Raw genomic sequence first — 22,067 nt, 5'->3', positions numbered from 1 at the left:
GAGCCTGGCACAGCTTTTCCCACAAGGTAGTTCCTCCAGCCTAGTGCCCTTGCCTGCCCAGAGATTCCAGCCACTGCTGGAGGTTCAGTACTGTGGGTGGGGGAGGGGTCCTGGGACCTTCCTTCTTCCTTCCTCTCAAACCCAAGTGTTCTCGAATTCAGGCTTTTGGGGGGTGGGTGGGCGTAATTTTTAAGTTGAGTCCAGCAGAAGGGTTCCTCAGCTCTGTTCTGTTGTTAGATTTGGTTTTCAGTCCCCTAGGAGCATTTTGTTTTTAATCAGTGTGGAAGGGTTTTCAGAGGTCTGAACTTTTGCTGCCTCTATGCCACCATCTTGACTCTGCTTCCAAGTGTAGAGATGATTTTAAATGAGTATTTTCTAATTTTCCCCTTTGTAGATCACTAAGAGGCATAAGACTCTTTCATATACACAGTCTACTGTCTCTAGAATTTAATTCTGAAAAAAAAAATCAAGAATCACAAGGGAGAAAAACCACCATTCACACAAGATGGCCCCATGGGTCAATTTATTGTCCAAGTAAAGGGAATATCAGTGTAGAAACTACTTAAACAAATAGAAGTGTGAAAAAAGATCTTCAATACCTTTTGGAAATTTGTCCATGTTATTCTACTACACGAATCACTTATATGCCAGGGGTGGCTCTCAGCAAATTTGTGAAGTATGAGATGTTTGTTTTTAATGCCCTCCATCTCTTCTATACATGCTCCCTTTTTTCCTCTCTCATAACAATACCTCTCCCTCCCTCTTCTTGGGCACCTATATTACATTCACATTCTCAGTTAGAAGTCAGCTAATCTATTAAACTGACAAGTTTGCTAAAGTGTTAACTATACTTTAAAGCTATAATAAATGCTTCAAAATTAAGGGAAAACATTCCAATTATTAGAACGACCCTAAAATGGAATAAATTCCTTAAATGGATAGTGTGTTCTCTGAAACTAAGACTCCTAGCCAAACATGGGATTAAACTAAAGCAACTCTGAGACAATCTATGATTTTATGGTTTCTTCAACCATTAGACATTATTGCTTTACTGTTACTTTCATTTCTAAACATATCCCTCCTCCCTCCCCTACCCAGTGAGCCATACCTTTTAGTAAAGAATAAAATTAAAAAATAAGGAAAAAACAAGTCAACAAAACTAACAAATCAAAGGAGTGTGACACCATTTGCAATGTTCCACAGTGCCTTCTTTTTGCAAAGAAGACATGGAATTGATGCTTTACAATTTACAAATTTACAAAGCACTTTCACTTTAATTATTTCAACCACAATAAACATTCACTAAATATCTACTATATGCTAGGCTTTGAGTTAGAACAATACTATGATCTATGTCCCTAATTTTACAATATGAAAATTGAATAATGTTCCATTACAGTTATATCCCACATTTGTTCAGCTGCTCTCTAAACAATGTGCACTCACATTGTTTCCAGTTTTTTGCTACTACAAAGAGTACTGCTATGAATATTGTGACCTATATGTGACTATTTTATCTATCATTGACCTCTTCAGGAGCATATGCTAAATACTGGCATTGATGGATCAACAAGAGTTGGAATAGTTTCTAGTGACTTGCATAATTTCACATTGTTTTCCAGAACAATTGTACCAAGTCATATCTTCACCAAGATAAACCAAGTACATTTTATGGTTCCTGTCTTTTCATAGCTCCTCCTACAGTGTTTCCATTATTTATCATTTTTGCCAATTTGCTATATTCAAGTTGATACCAAATAATTTTTAAATGTTAATTTCACTTATAATATTTTAGAAAAATGATTTGCATTTGTTTCTCTGGAAACTGTTCATCTTCAACCTCTTACCCATTGGGGAATGACTCTTGGCCCTATATCTTTATGTCAGAGTCTTATATATCTTGGATTTCAGACTTTTATCAGATATAGTTTTTTTTTTTAGTTGACAGCTTCTCTAAAACACATTCCCAGAGTTTCCTATATCTTTAAAAATTCCTGATGACACTCTGGTACTACTGAAGCAATGAGTTCATCAATCTAGGGCTGGAAGGGACCTTAGAAATTAACTAATCCAACTTCTCTTATTTTAGAGGTAAGGAAACTGAGCCCAGAAAAGTTTTTAAAACTTATTAAAAGTCACATAGATACCATAGGAATTGGAACAGTTAGGATTTATAACAACTGATTAGAAATCTTTTTGATATACAATGCCCAAACCCTTGGTATTCATGTCTGTATATTCCTACCCCTGTTTTTCCAATCTAGACTTTTCTTTGGTATGGTTTGATCTAATATCTTCATTATTTGTATCTTAAATATACTAATAATGTGTCTTCAGGTGTTCTAAAAGGAAGATTTTCAGTAATACACATTATTTAATCTTTTTAAAGATTATAATGGTACCAAAATCAAATTGCATGAGGACTGAGTGGGTGATGAGGAAGTGCTGGCATCTGTCTACCTCTACTTATGTGTTCTGGTAATGGACTGCTTAAGAAGTAGCTAGGTGGCACAGTTTATAATGTTAAGTCTGGAGTTAGGAAGACCTCATTTCAGTTCTGAACTCATTCACTTCCTACCTGTATGACCCTGGGTTCACCTAACCTCACTCTCCTTAAATGGGAATAATAATAGCATTTGCCTCTCAGGGTTGTTGTATGGATCCAATTATATAATATTTATAAAGTTCCAGGGACATTGTAGGCACTCAAAGGCACACTTCAGTACTACTAGAAAAAAGCTGCTAACTTAAAAAATGGAAAACTTCTATTCTTTGAAAAGTTTGAGATACATATGATGCTTAGATTGTACTTATAAAATATACAAAACATTTATTATTCATTTATTGCCTTCAAGTCATTGTATTAGGAAGAGCTACATAGAGGAGACAAAAGATAAGATGCAGGATTCCTTGATCCCCTAAAGCCCTTCAGTTCTCTACATCCTTGTAAGGAGATAGCACAAGGGAAACTAACTTTTCTCATTCTTATCACCTCCTGATTTATATCTTTTCCCTTTCCCACCTTTCTTCTTACTACTTCCTTTCTTTTTTTTTCCTCTCAGCAAGCAAGGGTGATTGAAACATAGTATGAGTAGAAAAGGAAGATCAACCTTATATACTTTAAAACAGAATCTTGGCTCAGACTTCATTTTCCTGTTAGTACAAATCAAATAGATTTCAGCGGTTGTTTTTCCACAGTCTTATCATATTTGGATATCTGATAGATTCAGTACTGAAGAAGGGGGCAACCTTGGTATCCATTATGTCAGGAGGGTGGAGAAAGTATACTTTATTTAAGATTGACATTTACCTTTGGCTTCAGCCTCGTTGGTCTGAGTTAGTTCTGCCCAGTGCTGAGGGTTGCACATATTAAAACTTTTTATCCTTAAAAGATAGGTGCATTCACTCAGATTTTGCTTGGGGCCAGAAACCTCTGGGTCTCATGGTGGCCACATTGAATGAGAACATCCAAGGTTAGTTTGGGTAGAATCTGGAGGCTAGGTTCTTTTTTGTGTCACAGACCTCTTTAGCAGTCTGATGAAATCTTTACATTCCTTCTTAGAATGATGTTTTTAATTACAAAGCAAACCAGTCAGTTAAATGCAATGACCAAAATATTTTAAAAACTTAAACTTAAATTTTTTTTTTAAAAACTAAACTATGAGCTCCACGAGGATAAAGGTCTTAAATCTTTTTTTTTTCTTTTTAATAAAAACCCTTACCTTCCATCTTGGAGTCAGTACTGTGTATTGGCTCCAAGGCAGAAGATTGGTAAGGGCTAGCAAGTGACTTGCCCAGGGTCACACAGCTAGGAAGTGGGTAAGGCCAGATTTGAACCTAGGACCTCCCATCTCTAGGCCTGGTTCTTAATCCACTGAGCTACCCAGCTGCCACCAAAGGTCTTAAATCTTAACCCAACAAGTTCATGGATCCCAGGCTAAGTACCTCTGACCTAGATTGACCAATGATTTCATTCAGTGGAAGGTTCCAGGGCCAACGCAGACAGTACAGGTCTTATTGAAGTGCTCAGAACTAAAATGTGGAAGGCTACCTTTTGGAAATTATGCTAAATCATTAACTTCAGGACAGTTCAAGTTTTCTGGAAATTCAGAGTCACTTAAGGTCACAAAAAGATCTTTGGACATGAACAGGTCCCTCCTGGAATTAAGAGGCAATTGTTTCATCTTCTGTCTAAGCGGAGACAGACTAGCTACCCAAAAGATCCTGTTTGCTGTGCCTGGGAAGTCCTAATTTCTTGTTTTTTGTAGAATAGTTGTCAGGGGAGTTAGGCTATATTCCTTCTTCTTACCATGGTTACTGTCTTATATATACATATATATATATATATATTTTTTTAATTCCTTGTCAAGCTATGAGCTCTGTGAGGAAAAAGGACTAAATCTTAACTAAATTTTAATTTTAATCTTTAAGCACCTAGTATAGTGGTTTGTACTGATGTTTTTTTTAGTAAAGTTGTGTTGAATGAATCCTCATTAAAAAAGGCATCCTTACTGATGGAAACAAATAGGATAATAGGCTCTTCTTTCTCACACTACCGAAGGCATAATGATTTAGGACTTGTCTGTCCTCTCTAAGCAGCTACTGAAAGCAATGTGTATAGTAAGGATAGATAACATGTTAGTAGATTACTTAAGCAGGCTCATTCATATGAATGGGAGTTACATCAAACAGAAGACATCTTCTAGATCTTCTAGATCTAGATTCTAGATCTTCTAGGTTTATCATAGCATCCTTCTAGTTCCAGTTAAGGAGAGGATTGTTATATGGTACATGAAAGGAATAGGTATTAGTCTTTAGTGGGGTTTCAGATGTGCATTGAGATACAAGAGAGGTTATTGAGAAGAAATAGCATGGAAATGAAATTAAAAAAAGACAGTTGTCACAGTGTGCAGTATTTGAAAAGATGTTCCTTTCTGAAGTTTCATATTCACATTCAGGCAATTGATCTGAGTGAAATTTTCATTTTAAAATTCTATATGCCTTTTGGGCCTTTTAAAGGATTTGATGGGAGAAGTCAATGAACTTTGGGTCAATAAACCAGGGCCATTAATATGCAAGAAATTAATTGCGCTCATAATATCTCTTTATCATGCTATTTTCCTTCCAATCCTTAAAATCTGATCTTGGATACTGGGGCATTTTAAACCTCCTTTCTCCTTTTTTTTTCATCTCCTTCAAATTAAAGGTCCTAAAGCTAAGATCTTGTGAGATTCAGCTATCCAAAGTTCTTTGGATTTCTGTACTCTCTAAAAAGAAACTTAAAAGTACCTATTATTTATCTTTTTCAGGATCGGCTAACAATCTTTGACAATGAAGTCAATTCATTTTTGGACAATATGTTTGGACCTCGAGGTGAGTGATTTATTTGGAAATTTACAAGTTGCCTTTTGGAGGGGAAAGATTCTCATTCAGTTATAAAAGTTGCCCATGGAATTTTTTTCTGTGAAGTTAATAAAATACCTTTTGTTTATATAATAACTTATAATTTTCTAGGTACTGACATATCCATTATCTCATTTGATGCTCAAAGAAAATCTGTGAGATAGATAGGGTATTATTTCAATTATTTTAAAAGCTACAGGTTGAATTTATTATATGCATTATTTTTTAATTTGGAAATTTTTATTTACTTAATTAATTTTGAATATTTTTCCATGGTTATAAGATCCGTGTTCTTTCCCTCCCCTCCCCTAACCCTCCTCCCATAGCAATAACATAGCATAACAATAACATAGCATAACAATTCCACTGGTTTTTACATGTGTCATTGATCAAGACCTATTTCCATATTATCGATATTTGCAGTAGGGTGATCGTTTAGAGTCTACATCCCCAATCATATCCCCATGAAACCATGTGATCAAGCAATTGTTTTTCTTCTGTGTTTCTACTCCCACAGTTCTTTCTCTGAATGTGGATAGTCCCTCAGAACTGTCCTAGATCATTGCATTGCTGCTAGTAGAGAAGTCTATTACATTCGATTGTACCATGGTATAGCAGTCTCTGTGTATAATGTTCTCTGGGTTCTGCTCCTTTCACTCTGCATCAATTCCTGGAGGACTTTCCAGTTCACATGGAATTCCTCCAGTTCATTAGTCCTTTGAGCACAATAGTATTCCATCACAAACATATACCACAATTTGTTCGGCCATTCCCCAATTGGAAGTCATCCCCTCATTTTCCATATTTTTGCTACCACAAAGAGCACAGCTATAAATATTTTTGTACAAGTCTTTTCCCCTATTATCTCTTTGGGGTACAAATCCAGCAATGCTATGGCTGTATCAAAGGGCAGGCAGTCTTTTAGCACCCTTTGGGCATAGTTCCAAATTGCCATACAGATTGATTGGATCAATTCACAACTCCACCAGCAATGTATAAATATCCCAATTTTGCCACATCCCCTCCAACATTTATTACTTTCCTTTGCTGTCGTGTTAGCCAATCTGCTGGGAGGTGGTCCTCGTAGTTGATTTCATTTGCATTTCTCTGATTATAAGAGATTTAGAACACTTTTTCATGTGTTTATTGATAGTTTTGATTTCTTTATCTGAAAATTGTCTATTCACGTCCCTTGCCCATTTATCAATTGGAGAATGGCTTGATTTTTTGTACAATTGATTTAGCTCCTTAAAAACTTGGGTAATTAGACCTTTGTCAGAGGTTTTTGTTATAAAGATTTTTTCCCAAGTTGTTGTTTTCCTTCTAATTTTGGATGCATTGGTTTTGTTTGTGCAAAACCTTTTTAATTTAGTGTAATCAAAATTATTTATTTTACATTTTGTAATTTTTTCTAACTCTTGTTTGGTTTTAAAATCTTCCCTTTCCCAAAGATCTGACAAGCATACTATTCTGTTTTCATCTAACTTACTTATAGTTTCCTTCTTTATATTCACGTCATTCACCCATTCTGAGTTTATCTTGGTGTAGGATGTCAGATGTTGATCTAAACCTAATAAAAAAATATGGAATGCTTCACAAATTTGTGTATCATCCTTGTGCAGAGGCCATGCTAATCTTCTCTGTATTGTTCCAATTTTAGTATATGTACTGTCAAAGCGATCACTATTATATACTTTAAAAGAAAGGAAAGTTGTGCATAATAGAGATCCACAATTTCATGAATAATCCTCCTTTGCTTTTTCTGTTGTATATATTGATATGTCCAATTAAATTGGTATGATTTCAAACTAACAATAAAATTTTTAAAAATTGCTGACTGACTGAAAAAGTACTTTTTAGAAAAAGTATTTTAGAGCTTATTTACTTCTTTCCTTCTCACTCTTTCCTCAGCTTGTTAAAGTCAAAACAGAGAAAGAGGTTAGAGGCTGGAGTTAGTAAAAAAGAGAATGGAGGAAATTTTTCCTGCTGTGCGATTTATTGTGTTCTACTCTCTATGACTAGAGGTTACATGAATGACTTTTAAATTGCTAGTTCCAAAAAGTTTTGTTCCAATTTCACAGATTGGATTTTAAAAACTCAGAGGTCATACAATTTGCTCAAGTTGGCATAGTTAATAGGTGGTTGAATGAAGAAATCTTTCAGCTGATGGCCAATGCTCTTCCCACTATACAGAATTGCCTGTTGGCAGTACTTGCCAAATAATGAGCCTGAGTTTCCTCACCCTTGATAGATACATAGAAGCAGTCAAGTCTTCTGATTCTCCTCTTATGATTAGCTCATCTTTGGATTGAAGGTGGCATTGCCAGGGAGCAAGTAACCTCATATCATGGAAAGAATCTGGCATTGGAAGGTTTGGATTTGAACCCCAGCTCTGCCAATTGCTCTTTTCATTTTCTCCAAATCCTTCATTTCTCAAACCCATTTAGTTACTGGAGACCAACTTGGCCCTCACTATTATTGGCAAAGGCTAAGTCAATTCTAAGACCACTCTGGAATTTAAGTGAGCTTTAGAGAGGGCCCAAGGTAACCCTAAAGGTTCTGTGCTTATAGAGAGAAGATTTTGTCCTACCCTTGTTCTTCATCCTTTGTTTCAAAAAGGAACAATGGCATCATGGGGAATAACTTAACTTTCAGGTGAGCTGGATTCGAGTAAGGCAGTGTTGTGTAGTAATCAACCTCACTCTATCTGCTAGAGTCATTGAAGTCCAGAGGGAAAACAAAAGTCAAGATGCCTAGTGATGTCCCGAATATAGTGGCACCTTTGGCCTTGGCACCTTTGATATCCAGCCAAGCTCTAAGCATTCCCCAGCATCTACTTCAGATAGCCTCATGGACACTGGAACAAACTGTTCTTGTCTGCCCTTTCTGCTGGGGAAGTCTTCAAATGCCCAGGGTAAACACCCCTAACTTCTGATGGGATTGAGTCCTGTCAATTACTCTTTATATATATATATTTAAACCGTTACCTTCCGTCTAGGACTCAATACTGTGTATTATTCCAAGGCAGAAGAGCAGTAAGGACTAGGCAGTGGGGGTCAAGTGACTTGCCCAGGGTCATACAGCTAGGAAGTGTCTGAGGCCAGATTTGAACCTAGGACCTCCCATCTCTAGGCCTGACTCTCAATCCACTGAGCCACCCAGCTTCCCCCATGTCAATTACTCTTAACCTGGTTTAGCCTCCTGTTGAGATGGTTCTATCACAGTGTGGCTGCTGCACACACTACAGCTTCTTGGAACCACAGGTGAGGTTTGGGTGAAAGGTGGACCCCAAAGGTAAATGAGCAGCCCTGAAAAGGGCTCAGCAAGCTTCATCCTAGTGGTACTAGTCCTTCTGAACACCCTATACACCCTTTGGCCTACCCTGGAACAAATCTAAACCCTGACAACTATAGAATCTGCTTAGTCCTTCAGAGATCCCACCTTCCCAATGTAGGGACATGGATGGATATAGGATGCAGAATGAAGCTAACATTACTGTATTCTCTTCCATGTCATCTTATAAGCAGAGTTCTAGTCATGAATCAGTAGGAAACATTTTCCTGTAAAAGTATTTTTTAGTTTCCTATATTAAATTTCCTTGATTCTGTTTCCTTCATTCTTCCTTTTCACCATCTCCCCAGCTGTTCCTCTCCTTTTCATTTTAAGTCTGCCAAGTATTGCATTTGGTTACGTAAAACTATAGCATTTTAGAGCTAGAAGATGTTATGTAGTCTAACACCTTCATTTCCTAGATGAGAAAACTTAGGACTAGAAAGGTTTAGTGGCTTCTCTAAGGCCACATGCCAAGTGACCTCCTGAAATGAGCCTGGGTTTCAATTTAAGGCCAGTTACCAGCACTATCTTGGCATATATATTCACATTCTCTAGGGACTGAAAATTCCCTGCCTTCTACCATTAGCTCCTCACCCTGGAATTATGCCACCTTTCACTAAAACACACCAAAGTTGTTTTCTTATATAGCATACCCTCTCAATATAGGTTGCAGTTTGCGTCTGGGGGGGGGGGGCAGGGATGGTGATTAACTAAATACAAAGTACTTTGTGAGACTACACTCCTAAAACTGTAGCTTATGAGCCCCTACCTAGGAACTTACCTTTAAGGGACAGTAGACACAAATAGCTAAAAGCAAAGGCAATAAAAGTAGCAATAAAACATTCTTCCTAGAAACCTGAGGCATTCTTCTGACCAGTATAAAGAGTAGATAACAGGTATACCCATAGCCAAGATAAATCACATCTTTGCTCTTCTCGATACTGTCCTGATGTTGCTCTTCCCTGGATGCAGAGTAAGCTACTCAACTGGGCTCCCTGTGCCTGTTCCTTTTTGCAGCTTGCCTCTTGGCTTCCAAAGATAATTCTCTTCTTCAATGCTAGGGATTACATTCTTTACAGTCTTTAAGAACTCTCTCTTTGACCTACTTCTTACTGGGTTCTAATTCCCACTCTTGGGAAGTAGTTTTGTTATAAAGTGCCATAGTTGATGGGGGTTGGGAGAATAAAAATCCCCTTCCCTGACCCTGCCCTTTGGTGAAGGCCTAAAGAGAGAGGTAAAGATCAGTCCCCTCTCAGAGCTGTGTTCTTTCTTTATAGCTGACCATATTCTAGATTGCCAGTGGTCACATTTCACACAGCTCTCCAGCTTCTACTATGTCAAGAATTGGCAAGTTGGCAAGCTAGTTCCTTAAAGGCCAGTTTAAAGCTAATATTCAACCAGCAAATGGCAAGCTACCTATCTAATTCCAGCAAGGAAAACTTCGCAATTTGTAAATATAATAGAGTATTGATACTTCTTTGTACTTCATTTAATAGATGAAGGTCTAGAAGTTGTTTTTGTTACCTGTTGGGCTGGGAGAGAATCAATTGATTGAGGTATCCTTATCAACTCTCAATCATATAGTTTTCCTCCCTTCTGTAACTGCTCATTCTCTGCCTTCCTTGCTGGATTATCTTTCTTTTCCTATATTCTAACTATTGGCATTTCTCAAGGTTTAGTTCTTGGTTTTCTGCTCTTCTTTCCATGTATCTATTTACTCATTCTCATCTACTGCTTCAACTATCAAATGTCTCCCAAAGCTACAGTTCTCTCTGTCTTCTCAGGATTGAGTTTCCTCTTATGTATCCCATGGTTTAAAACCAAGCATCTCATATCCCTCTAAAAAATATCTCCTTCCCAGTTTCCAAATTGCTGTTAATGGTACCATTGCCTCAGTAGTTTCCTTGATTCTATAGGTTACATCTTTTTTCATCTTTGACCTCTCTGACTTCCCCCCAGTCAATAACCAAAAATATCAATTCTTCCTTTGCAGTATTTTTCGTGTGTAACCATCCCTTTCTTTCTTTTCCTTCCTAGTCCAAACTTTCTTATCTCAGATCTGAATTACACTAATGGCTTCTTATTTCATCTCCCTGCCTCTTAGTTTCATCCTACCTCAAAACTACCCAGATTAACTTGAAAACACTTCTTGTCAGTAACCCAGAGTTTGGAAGGAGGTTGTTTTTTGGTTTGTTTTTAAGATTTCAATGGAGTCAATGCTTAGAAGATAATCTGGCATTCAGAGCTTTCCATAGTCTGCCCCATTTGGCCTCCCCAGACTTTTTTTTCCAGGATCCCTCAAGCACATCCAAAAATATCTATTCACTTTCTCCTGAATTTACTTTGTTCTTTCCTGCCCCTTTGCCTCTGCTCACACCACTGTCTTCTATGCCCTTATCTCCTCTCTACCAATCCAAAATTCTACTTCTTCAAGGACTAGTGCATGAACTACTTCCTTCAAGAAGACATCTCAGCTTCTCCAATGCACAGTGATCTTTCTTTCCCATAAACTTGGCATTTATTCATTTGGCAACTAATTAAATACTGCCTTATGATATGCCTTGTGTTTTTGTATTTCTACTTAACACTTGTATTGTTGATTTACTTTTTCTCATTTCTAATACTAGATAAGTAAGCTGTTTGTGATGAGAAACTTTTTTTTTTTTGCATTCTCTGCAGAGTCTAGCATATAGTAAATGTCACTTGAATATTTGTTGATTTCCAAATCTCTGACATGGAATCAGATTGATTTCCAGATGTCAACTTCATATGCTGCTGTCTGCTTACCTGTACCAGATGCTTCCTGCCCTATATCTTACATGAAATCCATGTTCTGTACTTTGCTTGACATTAGCACTGGCTTATGGCTTTGTGACTTGACTTCTGGCTGTCCAGGACCCTGAGCCTAAAAGCTTTAAGAATAGTAATGCCCCCCCCCCACACACACACCACCAGAACTGCTTCTATCCCAGCCCCACAACCATCATTGAGGGAAGAAATTTTTGTGAAGAGGGGCCTACTTTCTTTGTCACCACCAGTAAGAGCTGTTGGCCAACTTTTACAGAGGTCAGAAAGGCACAAGAGTGGCAGTACTTCCAAAACAAACAATTCTGCTTCCATCCCAGTTGTCACAACCATCATTTGGGAAAGCAGCTCCAACTCCTACCCCCGTACCCCCCTGCAGCTGCCCCACACAGGCAGGCTGGCCAACCTCTCCAAAGCCAAAAGGCCCCCTAGGGGAAGAGAGCCACATGTGCCACACAAGTCAGACCATCACCACCATTTCCTGTTCCTTCATCTCCCCTTGGATCTGGATGGAGCCAGCCCAAGACCCAAAGGCCTAGGGAAGAATATCATCCTGTAAAGCATTTCCTATGAAGATACAGCTGGGCTTGCAGGGGCCACAGCCACAACCTCTGAAGACCCAGAAAGGAAAGATTTTCTACTCAAGGTCTTGGCATTGTAAGAGTTTAAATTTAGGTTTTATGCTAAATATGAGAATTCTAAAGTAATATTGTGGTTGCCGATTTAAAATATTATCCCTTAAGTCGAAATGACTGTAGCAGCTTTATTTTATAAAGAGGTAGGAAAGATTGAAAGTGAGAAATGTAAGAAAGAGACAGAAAATAACTACCTAGCTACAAAAATCCCAGATTTAATCCTAATATCTCTAGACTGCAAATGCAAATCCAAAAGCAAATCTCACCAGCATCCAAAGTCTTAATTAGGAACCCAAAATCTGAAGAGCCAGGAGATGCTGAAGAATCCATTGAGAACATTCAGTGCACATGAGGAGAATCTCACCAGAACTTATGCTGAAGGGAGTGTCCCACCAAAGAGTCAATGAGCTGAGAGGGTCTCCTCACTGAAGAACCAAGGAAGGAATCACTCCACTCACCATTGCAGGATCTAAGGGAAGCATCTCTTCAAGTACCAAGGCAGACTCCAAACCAGAAGGTATGAAGAGAGAAGAAGAAGCAGTTCCAAATCCAGGAAGCCATGGCCTTTTTACAGTCCTTTTCCAACATCACTTCCTGTCTCTTCCCCTCTTCACAGGAACCAATCACAGTTTCTAAATTGCTTAGCCCTACCAAGGCCTGGGCAGTCCCCTTTGGAGGTGAGAGTTTTTGACTTGTGAACTCTTCCACCTAGTGATTGGTCAAGTGTCAAGTATGGGTGTTTTCAGTTTTTGATTGATTAAACTAAAGGGTGTTGATTTATTGCATTAGAAATAACAAATAGATATAATTCTATCTATCTTCACAGCACTGTCATCAAATAGTCTAATCTCAGAAGCAGATATGAACTTATCATTGGAAGGGACATTAAAGAAGAGGCATCACCATCCACTTTGCAAATTCACTCTAAGATCATGAGAACTTTCTACTTTGACTTATAGCTGAAACCATTCATATATTGTCTCTCCCATTTGAATGGGAATACCTTGAGGGCAGGGACTGTCTCATGTTTCTTTTTTATTCCTAGGGCTTAGCAGAGTATTTTACACATGGAAAATTCTTTTTTTTTCTCTTTAAAAATTTATTTGGTCATTTCCAAACATTATTCACTGGAAACAAAGATCATTTTCTTTTCCTCCCCGCCCCCTCTCCCACCACCTTTCCCTCTCCCATAGCCGACGCACGATTCCACTGGTTATCACATGTGTTCTTGACTCGAACCCATTTCCCTGTTGTTGGTATTTGCATTAGAGTGTTCATTTAGAGCCTCTCCTCAGTCATATCCCATCAACCCCTGTAGTCAAGCAGTTGCTTTTCATTGGTGTTTTTACTCCCACAGTTTATCCTCTGCTTGTGGATAGTATTTTTTAGATCCCTGTAGATTGTTCAGGGACATTGCATTGCCACTAATGGAGAAGTCCATCACCTTCGATTGTACCACAGTGTATCAGTCTCTGTGTACAATGTTCTGGTTCTGCTCCTCTCGCTCTGCATCACTTCCTGGAGGTTGTTCCAGTCTCCATGGAATTCCTCTACTTTATTATTCCTTTTAGCACAATAGTATTCCATCACCAACATATACCACAATTTGTTCAGCCATTCCCCAATTGATGGGCATCCCCTCGTTTTCCAATTTTTGGCCACCACAAAGAGTGCAGCTATGAATATTCTTGTACAAATCTTTTTCCTTATTATCTCTTTGGGGTACAAACCCAGCAGTGCTATAGCTGGATCAAAGGGCAGACAGTCTTTTATCACCCTTTGGTCATAGTTCCAAATTGCCCTCCAGAATGGCTGGATCAATTCACAACTCCACCAGCAATGAATTAGTGTCCCCACTTTGCCACATCCCCTCCAGCATTCATTACTTTCCATAGCTGTCATGTTAGCCAATCTGTTAGGTGTGAGGTGATACCTCAGAGTTGTTTTGATTTGCATCTCTCTGATTATAAGGGATGTAGAGCACTTTTTCATGTGCTTATTAATAGTTTTGATTTCTTTGGCTGCCTGTTCATGTCCCTTGCCCATTTATCAATTGGAGAATGGCTTGATTTTTTGTACAATTGATTTAGTTCTTTGTAAATTTGAGTAATTAAACCTTTGTCAGAGGTTTTTATGAAGATTGTTTCCCAATTTGTTGCTACCCTTCTGATTTTGGTTACATTGGTTTTGTTTGTACAAAACCTTTTTAATTTGATGTATTCCAGATTATTTATTTTGCATTTTGTAACTCTTTCTAATTCTTGCTTGGTTTTGAAGTCTTTCCCTTCCCAAAGGTCTGACATGTATGCTATTCTGTGTTCGCCCAATTTTCTTATAGTTTCCTTCTTTATGTTCAAGTCATTCAACCATTTTGAATTTATCTTGGTGTAGGGTGTGAGGTGTTGATCTAAACCTAATCTTTCCCACACTGTCCTCCAATTTTCCCAGCAGTTTTTATGAAATAGTGGATTTTTGTCCCAAAAGCTGAGATCTTTGGGTTTGTCATATACTGTCTTGCTGAGGTCGCTTGCCCCCAGTCTATTCCACTGATCCTCCTTTCTGTCTCTTAGCCAGTACCAAATTGTTTTGATGACTGCTGCTTTATAATATAGTCTGAGATCTGGGACTGCAAGGCCCTCTTCCTTTGTATTTTATTTTTCATTATTTCCCTGGATATCCTTGATCTTTTGTTCTTCCAAATGAACTTTGTTATGGTTTTTTCTAAATCAGTAAAAAAAATTTTTGGAAGTTCCATGGGTATGGCACTAAATAGATAGATGAGTTTGGGTAGGATGGTCATTTTTATTATATTGGCTCGTCCTACCCATGAACAGTTAATGTTCTTCCAATTGCTCAAGTCTAGTTTTAGTTGTGTGGAAAGTGTTTTGTAGTTGTGTTCATATAGTTCCTGTGTTTGTCTCAGGAGATAGATTCCTTAGTATTTTATTTTGTCTAAGGTGATTTTGAATGGGATTTCTCTTTCTAGTTCTTGCTGCTGAGCTGTGTTGGAATTATATAGAAATGCTGATGACTTATGTGGGTTTATTTTGTATCCTGCAACTTTGCTAAAGTTGTTGATTATTTCGATTACCTTTTTGGTTGAATCTCTAGGATTCTTTAAGTAGACCATCATGTCATCCGCAAAGAGTGATAACTTGGTCTCCTCCTTGCCTATTTTAATGCCTTCAATTTCTTTTTCTTCTCTAATTGCTACTGCTAGTGTTTCTAATACAATGTCAAATGATAGAGGTGATAATGGGCATCCTTGTTTCACTCCTGATCTTAATGGGAATGGATTTACTTTATCCACATTGCAGATGATATTAGTTGATGGTTTTAGATATATATTGTTTATTATTTTTAGGAACGACCCTTCTATTCCTATGCTTTCTAGTGTTTTTAGTAGGAATGGGTGTTGTATTTTATCAAAGGCTTTTTCTGCATCTATTGAGATAATCGTGTGGTTCTTGTTGGTTTGCTTGTTGATGTGGTCAATTATGTGGATAGTTTTCCTAATATTGAACCAGCCCTGCATCCCTGGTATAAATCCTACTTGATCATGGTGGATGACCCTTCTTTTTTTTTTTTAATTTTATAATATTTTATTTGATCATTTCCAAGTATTATTCATTAAAGACAAAGATCATTCTCTTTTCCTCCCCCCTACCCCCCGTAGCCGACGCGTGATTCCACTGGGTATTACATGTGTTCTTGATTCGAACCCATTGCTATGTTGTTAATATTTGCATTAGGGTTTCCTTTAGAGTCTCTCCTCTGTCATGTCCCCTCAACCGCTGTAGTCAGGCAGTTGCTTTTCCTCGGTGTTTCTACTCCCACAGTTTATCCTCTGCTTATGAATGGTATTTTTTCTGCTGGATACCTGCAGATTGTTCAGGGACATTACACTGCTACTAATAGAGAAGTCCATTACGTTCGATTATACCACAGTGTATTAGTTTCTGTGTACAATGTTCTGGTTCTGCTCCTCTCGCTCTGCATCACTTCCTGGAGGTCGTTCCAGTCTCCATGGAATTCCTCCACTTTATTATTCCTTTTAGCACAATAGTATTCCATCACCAATATATACCACAATTTGCTCAGCCATTCCCCAATTGATGGGCATCCCCTCGCTTTCCAGTTTTTGGCCACCACAAAGAGCGCAGCTATGAATATTTTTGTACAAGTCTTTGTGTCCATTATCTCTTTTGGGTACAGACCCAGCAGCGCTATGGCTGTATCAAAGGATAGATATTCTTTTGTCGTCCATTGGGCATAGTTCCAAATTTCCCTCCAGAATGGTTGGATCAGTTCACAACTCCACCAGCAATGAATTAATGTCCCTACTTTGCCACATCCCCTCCAGCATTCATTACTTTCCTTTGCTATCATGTTAGCCAATCTGCTTGGTGTGAGGTGATAACTCAGAGTTGTTTTGATTTGCATCTCTCTGATTATAAGAGATTTAGAACACTTTTTCATGTGCTTATTAATAGTTTTGATTTCTTTATCTGAAAATTGCCTATTCATGTCCCTTGCCCATTTATCAATTGGAGAATGGCTTGATTTTTTGTACAATTGATTTAGCTCTTTATAAACTTGAACCATTTCCTGGGAATCTGGAAATTTAAAGGGATATGAAAGCAGTTAAAGTTAGGGTTAGATCTACTTTACTGAACTTTAGAACTTTTTTTAATAGAATTTCCTTTCTTTGCCAGGGAATCATGAAATTGACAACCAGAATCAGATGACATTCACAAAGCAGGCTGTGTGAATTCACAGACCATATTTCTTCACAGTTTCCAAGGTCTAGATCACTGCTATTCCTACTCCCCTTTCTAAAAATGCAAAAAATGTAGGCTAAATAAGAAAAGACTTATACACATACCCTAGAAAGGAGGATGAAGTCATGCTAATCAGATTGTGCTGAGAAAAATAAAGAAAGAACTGACTTAGAAACATGAATAATAAAACCCACAGACTAAGGCTTAAAAAAATGTATGATTTCTTAGGTCAGATGGCACGGTAAAAGAAGCAACTTAACTTCTTTGGAAGGGATGAATACTTCTGGAAGGGAGAGACAGCTACTTTTCTTAGCCCTATCTAGTGGTAAATAGATATCGTTGCACTCATTTTTGTAGTCATAGCAGAGCCCTGGTGTTAGAAACTGAAGGGATTTTTTAGTTTGATAGCCAGAGTAATAACAAATATTTATTGAGCTCTTACTATGTCATCACTACTTTGCTAGGACTTGAAGCACTCTATTAAAACTTCTTTTTCAAAAGTCACCACTGACTAATAATTGCCAAATTCAGTGGTCTCTTTTGGTGCCTCCTTTGACACAGTTGACCCCTCCTTTCCCTTAATTTAGCTTAAAGATCTCTCACTATCTTGGTTTTTCTCCTCTTTCTAACCTTCCTTTTCTGCTTCTTTGGCTGATATCACAACCTCATCCCAACTCCTCATTTAATATATTTCTTCAGAGTCCATCTTTGGACTTTTTTCCTTTTCTCCCTAGCAATTTTATTCATAAAGTGGCCTCACATTCCATGTCTAGATAGATGCTTCACAAATCTCTATTTCTAGCCCTGGCCTATATTATGAACTAACACTCAAATTGCCAGTTGCTTTCAGGACTGCTCCCATCAAACTCAGTGTCCAAAATCAAATTTGTTATATTTCCTCATAAACTAATTCCTTTTTATGATTTAACTTTCTGTATTTGGTACAATTGATTCTCACCTGTTTGAAACTGTAGGATTATTATTTTTTTAACTTTTACCTTCCAACTTGGAAATGAATACTATATATTAGTTGTAAGGCAGAAAGATGGTAAGGTGTGAACAATGGGAGTTAATTGACTTGCCCAGGGTCACATAGCTAGGACATGTCTGAGGCTAGATTTGAACCCAAATTCTCCCATCTCTAGTTCTGGCTCTCTATCCACTGAGCCACCTAGCTGCTTCCTATGGCGTTATCTTTGTTTTTGTTTTTAATTTTAAGTTTAATTTTATGTTTCCCTCAATTACATGTAAAAACAGTTTCCAGCATTTTTCAAGGAATATTGAGTCTCAGATTCTCTCTCTCCTTCCCCATTTTTACCCACACCTCTCCCCACTGAGATGGTAAGCAATCTCATATAGATTCTACATCTATATCTATATCTACATCTACATCTATATACAATCATGTAAAACATTTTTCTATATTAATCCTTTTGTGAAAGAAAATTGAAACAATGAAATTAGGAAAATAGTGGGAAAAGTTTACTTTAGTTTGGATTCAGACTCCATCAGTTCTTTTCTGGAAGTAGATGGCATTTTTCATGATGAGTCCTTTGGGATTGTTTCAGATCTTTGTACAATGTGTATAATGTTCTTCTGGTCCTACTTATTTCACTCTGCTTCAGTTCATGGAAGGCTTTTCAGGTTTTTCTGAGCTCCTCTTACTCATCATTGCTTACAGCACAATGGTATTCCATTATAATCTTATTCTATAACTTACTTAGACATCCCCCAATTGATGGACATCCCCATACTTTGCAATTCTTTGCCCCTATGAAAAGAGCTGCTTTAAATATTTTTGTACATACAGGTCCTTCCCACCCACCCCTTTTTATCCCTTTGAGATACAAACCTAATTTAATGGTATGTCTGGGTCAAGGGGTATGTACTGTTGTTTAGCCCTTTGGTCATAGGTCCAAATTATTCTTCTGAGTGATTGAATAGTTTCACAACTCTCACAACAGTGCATCAGTATCTCAATTTTCCCACATCCTCTCCATTTTCCTTTTCTGTCAAATTAGCCGATTTAGATGTGGGGTTGTGGCACCTCTAGTTGTTTTAATTTGAATTTTCTAATTATTAGTGATTTAGAGAATTTTTTACATGACTAGAGAATTTTAATTACTTTGTCTGAGAACTGCTGTTTTTATCCTTTGACCATTTATCATTTGGGCAATGATTTGTATTGTTATATATTTGACTCATTTCTCTATTTATCTGATAAATGAGGTCTTTATTAGAGAGACTTATAAAAAATTTTGCACCATTATGATTATCACTTATTACTTTCCATCCTATTTAGTTTCTGAGCTCCACCTCCACCAATTTGCCCTCTTTTGTTTCAGCTTCAATCCCCCTTCTCTTATTCTCTTCCCTCCTACTTTCCTGTAGTGTAAGATAGCTTTCTATACCGGATCGATTGTGTATGTTTTTCCCTCATTGAGCCAATTCTGATGAGAGTAAGGTTCACGTGTCCCCCTTTCCATTGCCCCCATCTCTTTCCCTGAACTGTAAAAGCTCTTTCATGCTTTTTTCACATGCAATAATTTACCTCATTCTAATTTTTCCTTCTCCCTCCTCCCCACACATTTATCTTTCTCTTGCCTTAATTTAATTTTTTTATATCATTCCATCATATTCAGCTATAATCTCCTGTGAGCAGTTATTCCCCCCACCTTACCATTTGTGTCTGAGAGTTCTTGAAGCCTTTGCTGCTGAATCAGATGTACCTAAGGCCTTGTACCATGGTGGGACCTGCCTCAGGGTACTACTTTGTGCACCACCACCAGCCAGGTGCACTGAATTCCTTATGCCAGCCTTCCAAGTTGTTTTGCGCTGAAAAATTACTTCACCTTGTCTTTTTGTGGGTTTTGTTGCTTTAGCATTCATTTTGGGGTGTTAGTTTTGGGAGGGTCATTTGGTAGAGATCAGGTGGGTCTATGTACCTTCTCTGACAAATTGGCTCCATCCATGGGGTTATCTTTGAATCTTATTTCTTCCCTAACTCTCTTATGCAGTTGCCAAATCCTGCCAATTCCACTGAAATATCTCTTGCATTTCTTTATGAAAATAGAATTTTCCACTACCTTAATAACAAACCTTTAACATTCTCTTCTACTACTGCAATAACCTCCTAAAAAGCCTTCCTACCCCCACTCTTTTGTAAATTAATAGAAATCTATTTTCTTATAATGTAAAGTATTGTGTTTTGAGTTATATATCCTGTAAGCTCCATGAAATTAAGGATTAAGCATATTATTTCTGCACCTAACACAGTGCTCCTTAATAAATATGTAACAAATGAATACAGAAGTATAAGAAATTATGATCAGAGAAAAATGACACTTTAAACATTTTTTAAAAAGATATACATCATTAGTTGCATTAAATATTTAAGCAAGTATCCTTAAAATATAGATTTTTGACTCATGTTGTGGCTTTTATTTAAAATGTTTTATGCACTCAAATAGCTGCAAATTCTCTTTTTAAAAAAAAAAGTTTTCTCATACAGTTTTGCTTCTCTTACCGGTTGAGGTCCTGTTATTTAAATGTCAGGCAAAAAAGCTTTCATTATAGATGTGCCATATTAAATGGTACTTTTTTTTTTTGAGAGACTGGGTTAATTTTTGGGCTAATCAGCCTGCATCCTTTTCATCAAAAATTAAATATTCAACTCTCCTTCTTTACTGTGTTATCATCAGTTTTCAGTACTTAGCAAATATTGACTTTTAACTGTAAGAAACACCAGAGATCTGAGTTTGAAAAGTGGCTCCCTGGGGAAGTCACTAACCTCTTAGAGCCTTAGTTTCCTTGTCTTTAGAATGGGAACAATGAGATTTGCACTATCTATTGTTATATAATTGTTGCAAGACTAAAGCATATAGGAGGAAGGTGGCATAGTTACTGCAGATCTCAAACTGTATTATAAATAGGCAATAATGAAAAAAAAATTCATACTGACTGAGAAATAGAGCCAAGCAGGAAGATGTCCTGCATTCAAGTGTGGCCTCAGATACTTCCTAGCTTGGTGACCCTAGGCATGTCTCTTAACCCCAGTTGCCCTGCCATTACCCCTCTTTTGCCTTGGAAATTATATTTAGTATAAATTCTAAGATGGAAAGTAAGGGGTTAAAGAAACTGTAGGGAAAACTGGAAAACAGTATGGCAGAAACTAGGCATAGACTCATAGACACCTCATGCCATGTACCAAGGTAAAGTCAAAATAGATATATGATTTAAAAATAAATGGTGATACCAATAAACAAATTAGGGGAGCATGAATAATTTATCTGTCAGAACTATGGACAAGGGAAGAATTTGTGACTGGAGATGACATAAAAAACATTAGGAGACATAAAATGGATAACTTAACTGGGGGAAAATTTTATAGCAAGTATCTCTAACAAAGGCCCCATTCCTCAAATATATAGAGAGCTGACTCAAAATATTAAGATTACTAGTTATTCCCCATTTAATAAATTGTCAAAAAATATAGACACTTCTCAGATGAGGAAATTTAAGTTATCTTTAGTCATATGAAAAAATGTTCCAAATGACTATTAATTAGAGAAATGCAAATGAAAACAACTCATACCTATCAGATTGGCTAATATGACAAAAAATGAAAATGACAAATATTGGAGAGCACGTGGGGAAAATGGAACATAATACCCCATTGGTAGAGCCTTGTATTGATATATTCATTCTGGAGAGCAATTTGGCATCATGCCAAAGGGTTATAAAACTGTTCACTCTTAGGTCTATATCTGAAAGAGATCTAAGATAGAGAGGAAATGACATACTTGTACAAAGATATTTATGAGTTCTTTTTGTGTTAGCAAAGAATTGGAAATTGAAGGGATGTCCATCAATTGGGAAATGACTGAAATAGTTATGATTATAATAGAATACTAGTGTGCTGTTAGAAATGATGAACAGGATGATCATTAAAAAATCTGGAAAAACTTATATGAAGTTATGCAAAGTGAAGTAAGCAGAACCAGAGGAACATTATACATAAAAACAGAAATTAAGTACAATGATCAACGGTGAATAGCTTAACTATTATCAGTAGTTCAAGGATCCAAGACCACTCCAAGAGACTCATGAT

General features: G+C 37.3%; 1 protein-coding gene and 1 non-coding gene across 14 annotated transcripts in view; one reads left to right on the top strand and one right to left on the bottom strand.

Moving 5' to 3' along the window:
- The window catches only part of ELOVL2 (ELOVL fatty acid elongase 2), a 147,722-nt gene that overhangs the window by 97,142 nt on the left and 28,513 nt on the right, over window positions 1–22,067 (top strand). For all 13 annotated transcript variants that reach the window (XM_056823427.1, XM_056823425.1, XM_056823424.1 and 10 more), the window contains one exon: window positions 5,310–5,373. In XM_056823427.1, coding sequence (XP_056679405.1) covers window positions 5,310–5,373 — 64 coding nt within the window. The remainder of the gene's footprint in view (window positions 1–5,309; window positions 5,374–22,067) is intronic.
- Window positions 6,981–7,087, bottom strand: LOC130458714 (U6 spliceosomal RNA). The gene has a single exon (XR_008918103.1). It is a non-coding gene; the product is annotated as a U6 spliceosomal RNA (small nuclear RNA).

This window comes from Monodelphis domestica, chromosome 3 (genome assembly GCF_027887165.1).
Source record: "Monodelphis domestica isolate mMonDom1 chromosome 3, mMonDom1.pri, whole genome shotgun sequence".
NCBI classification, from domain to species: Eukaryota; Metazoa; Chordata; class Mammalia; order Didelphimorphia; family Didelphidae; genus Monodelphis; species Monodelphis domestica.
The sequence above is the reverse complement of the archived record's forward strand: the minus strand, read 5'-3'. Positions and strand labels throughout refer to the sequence as shown.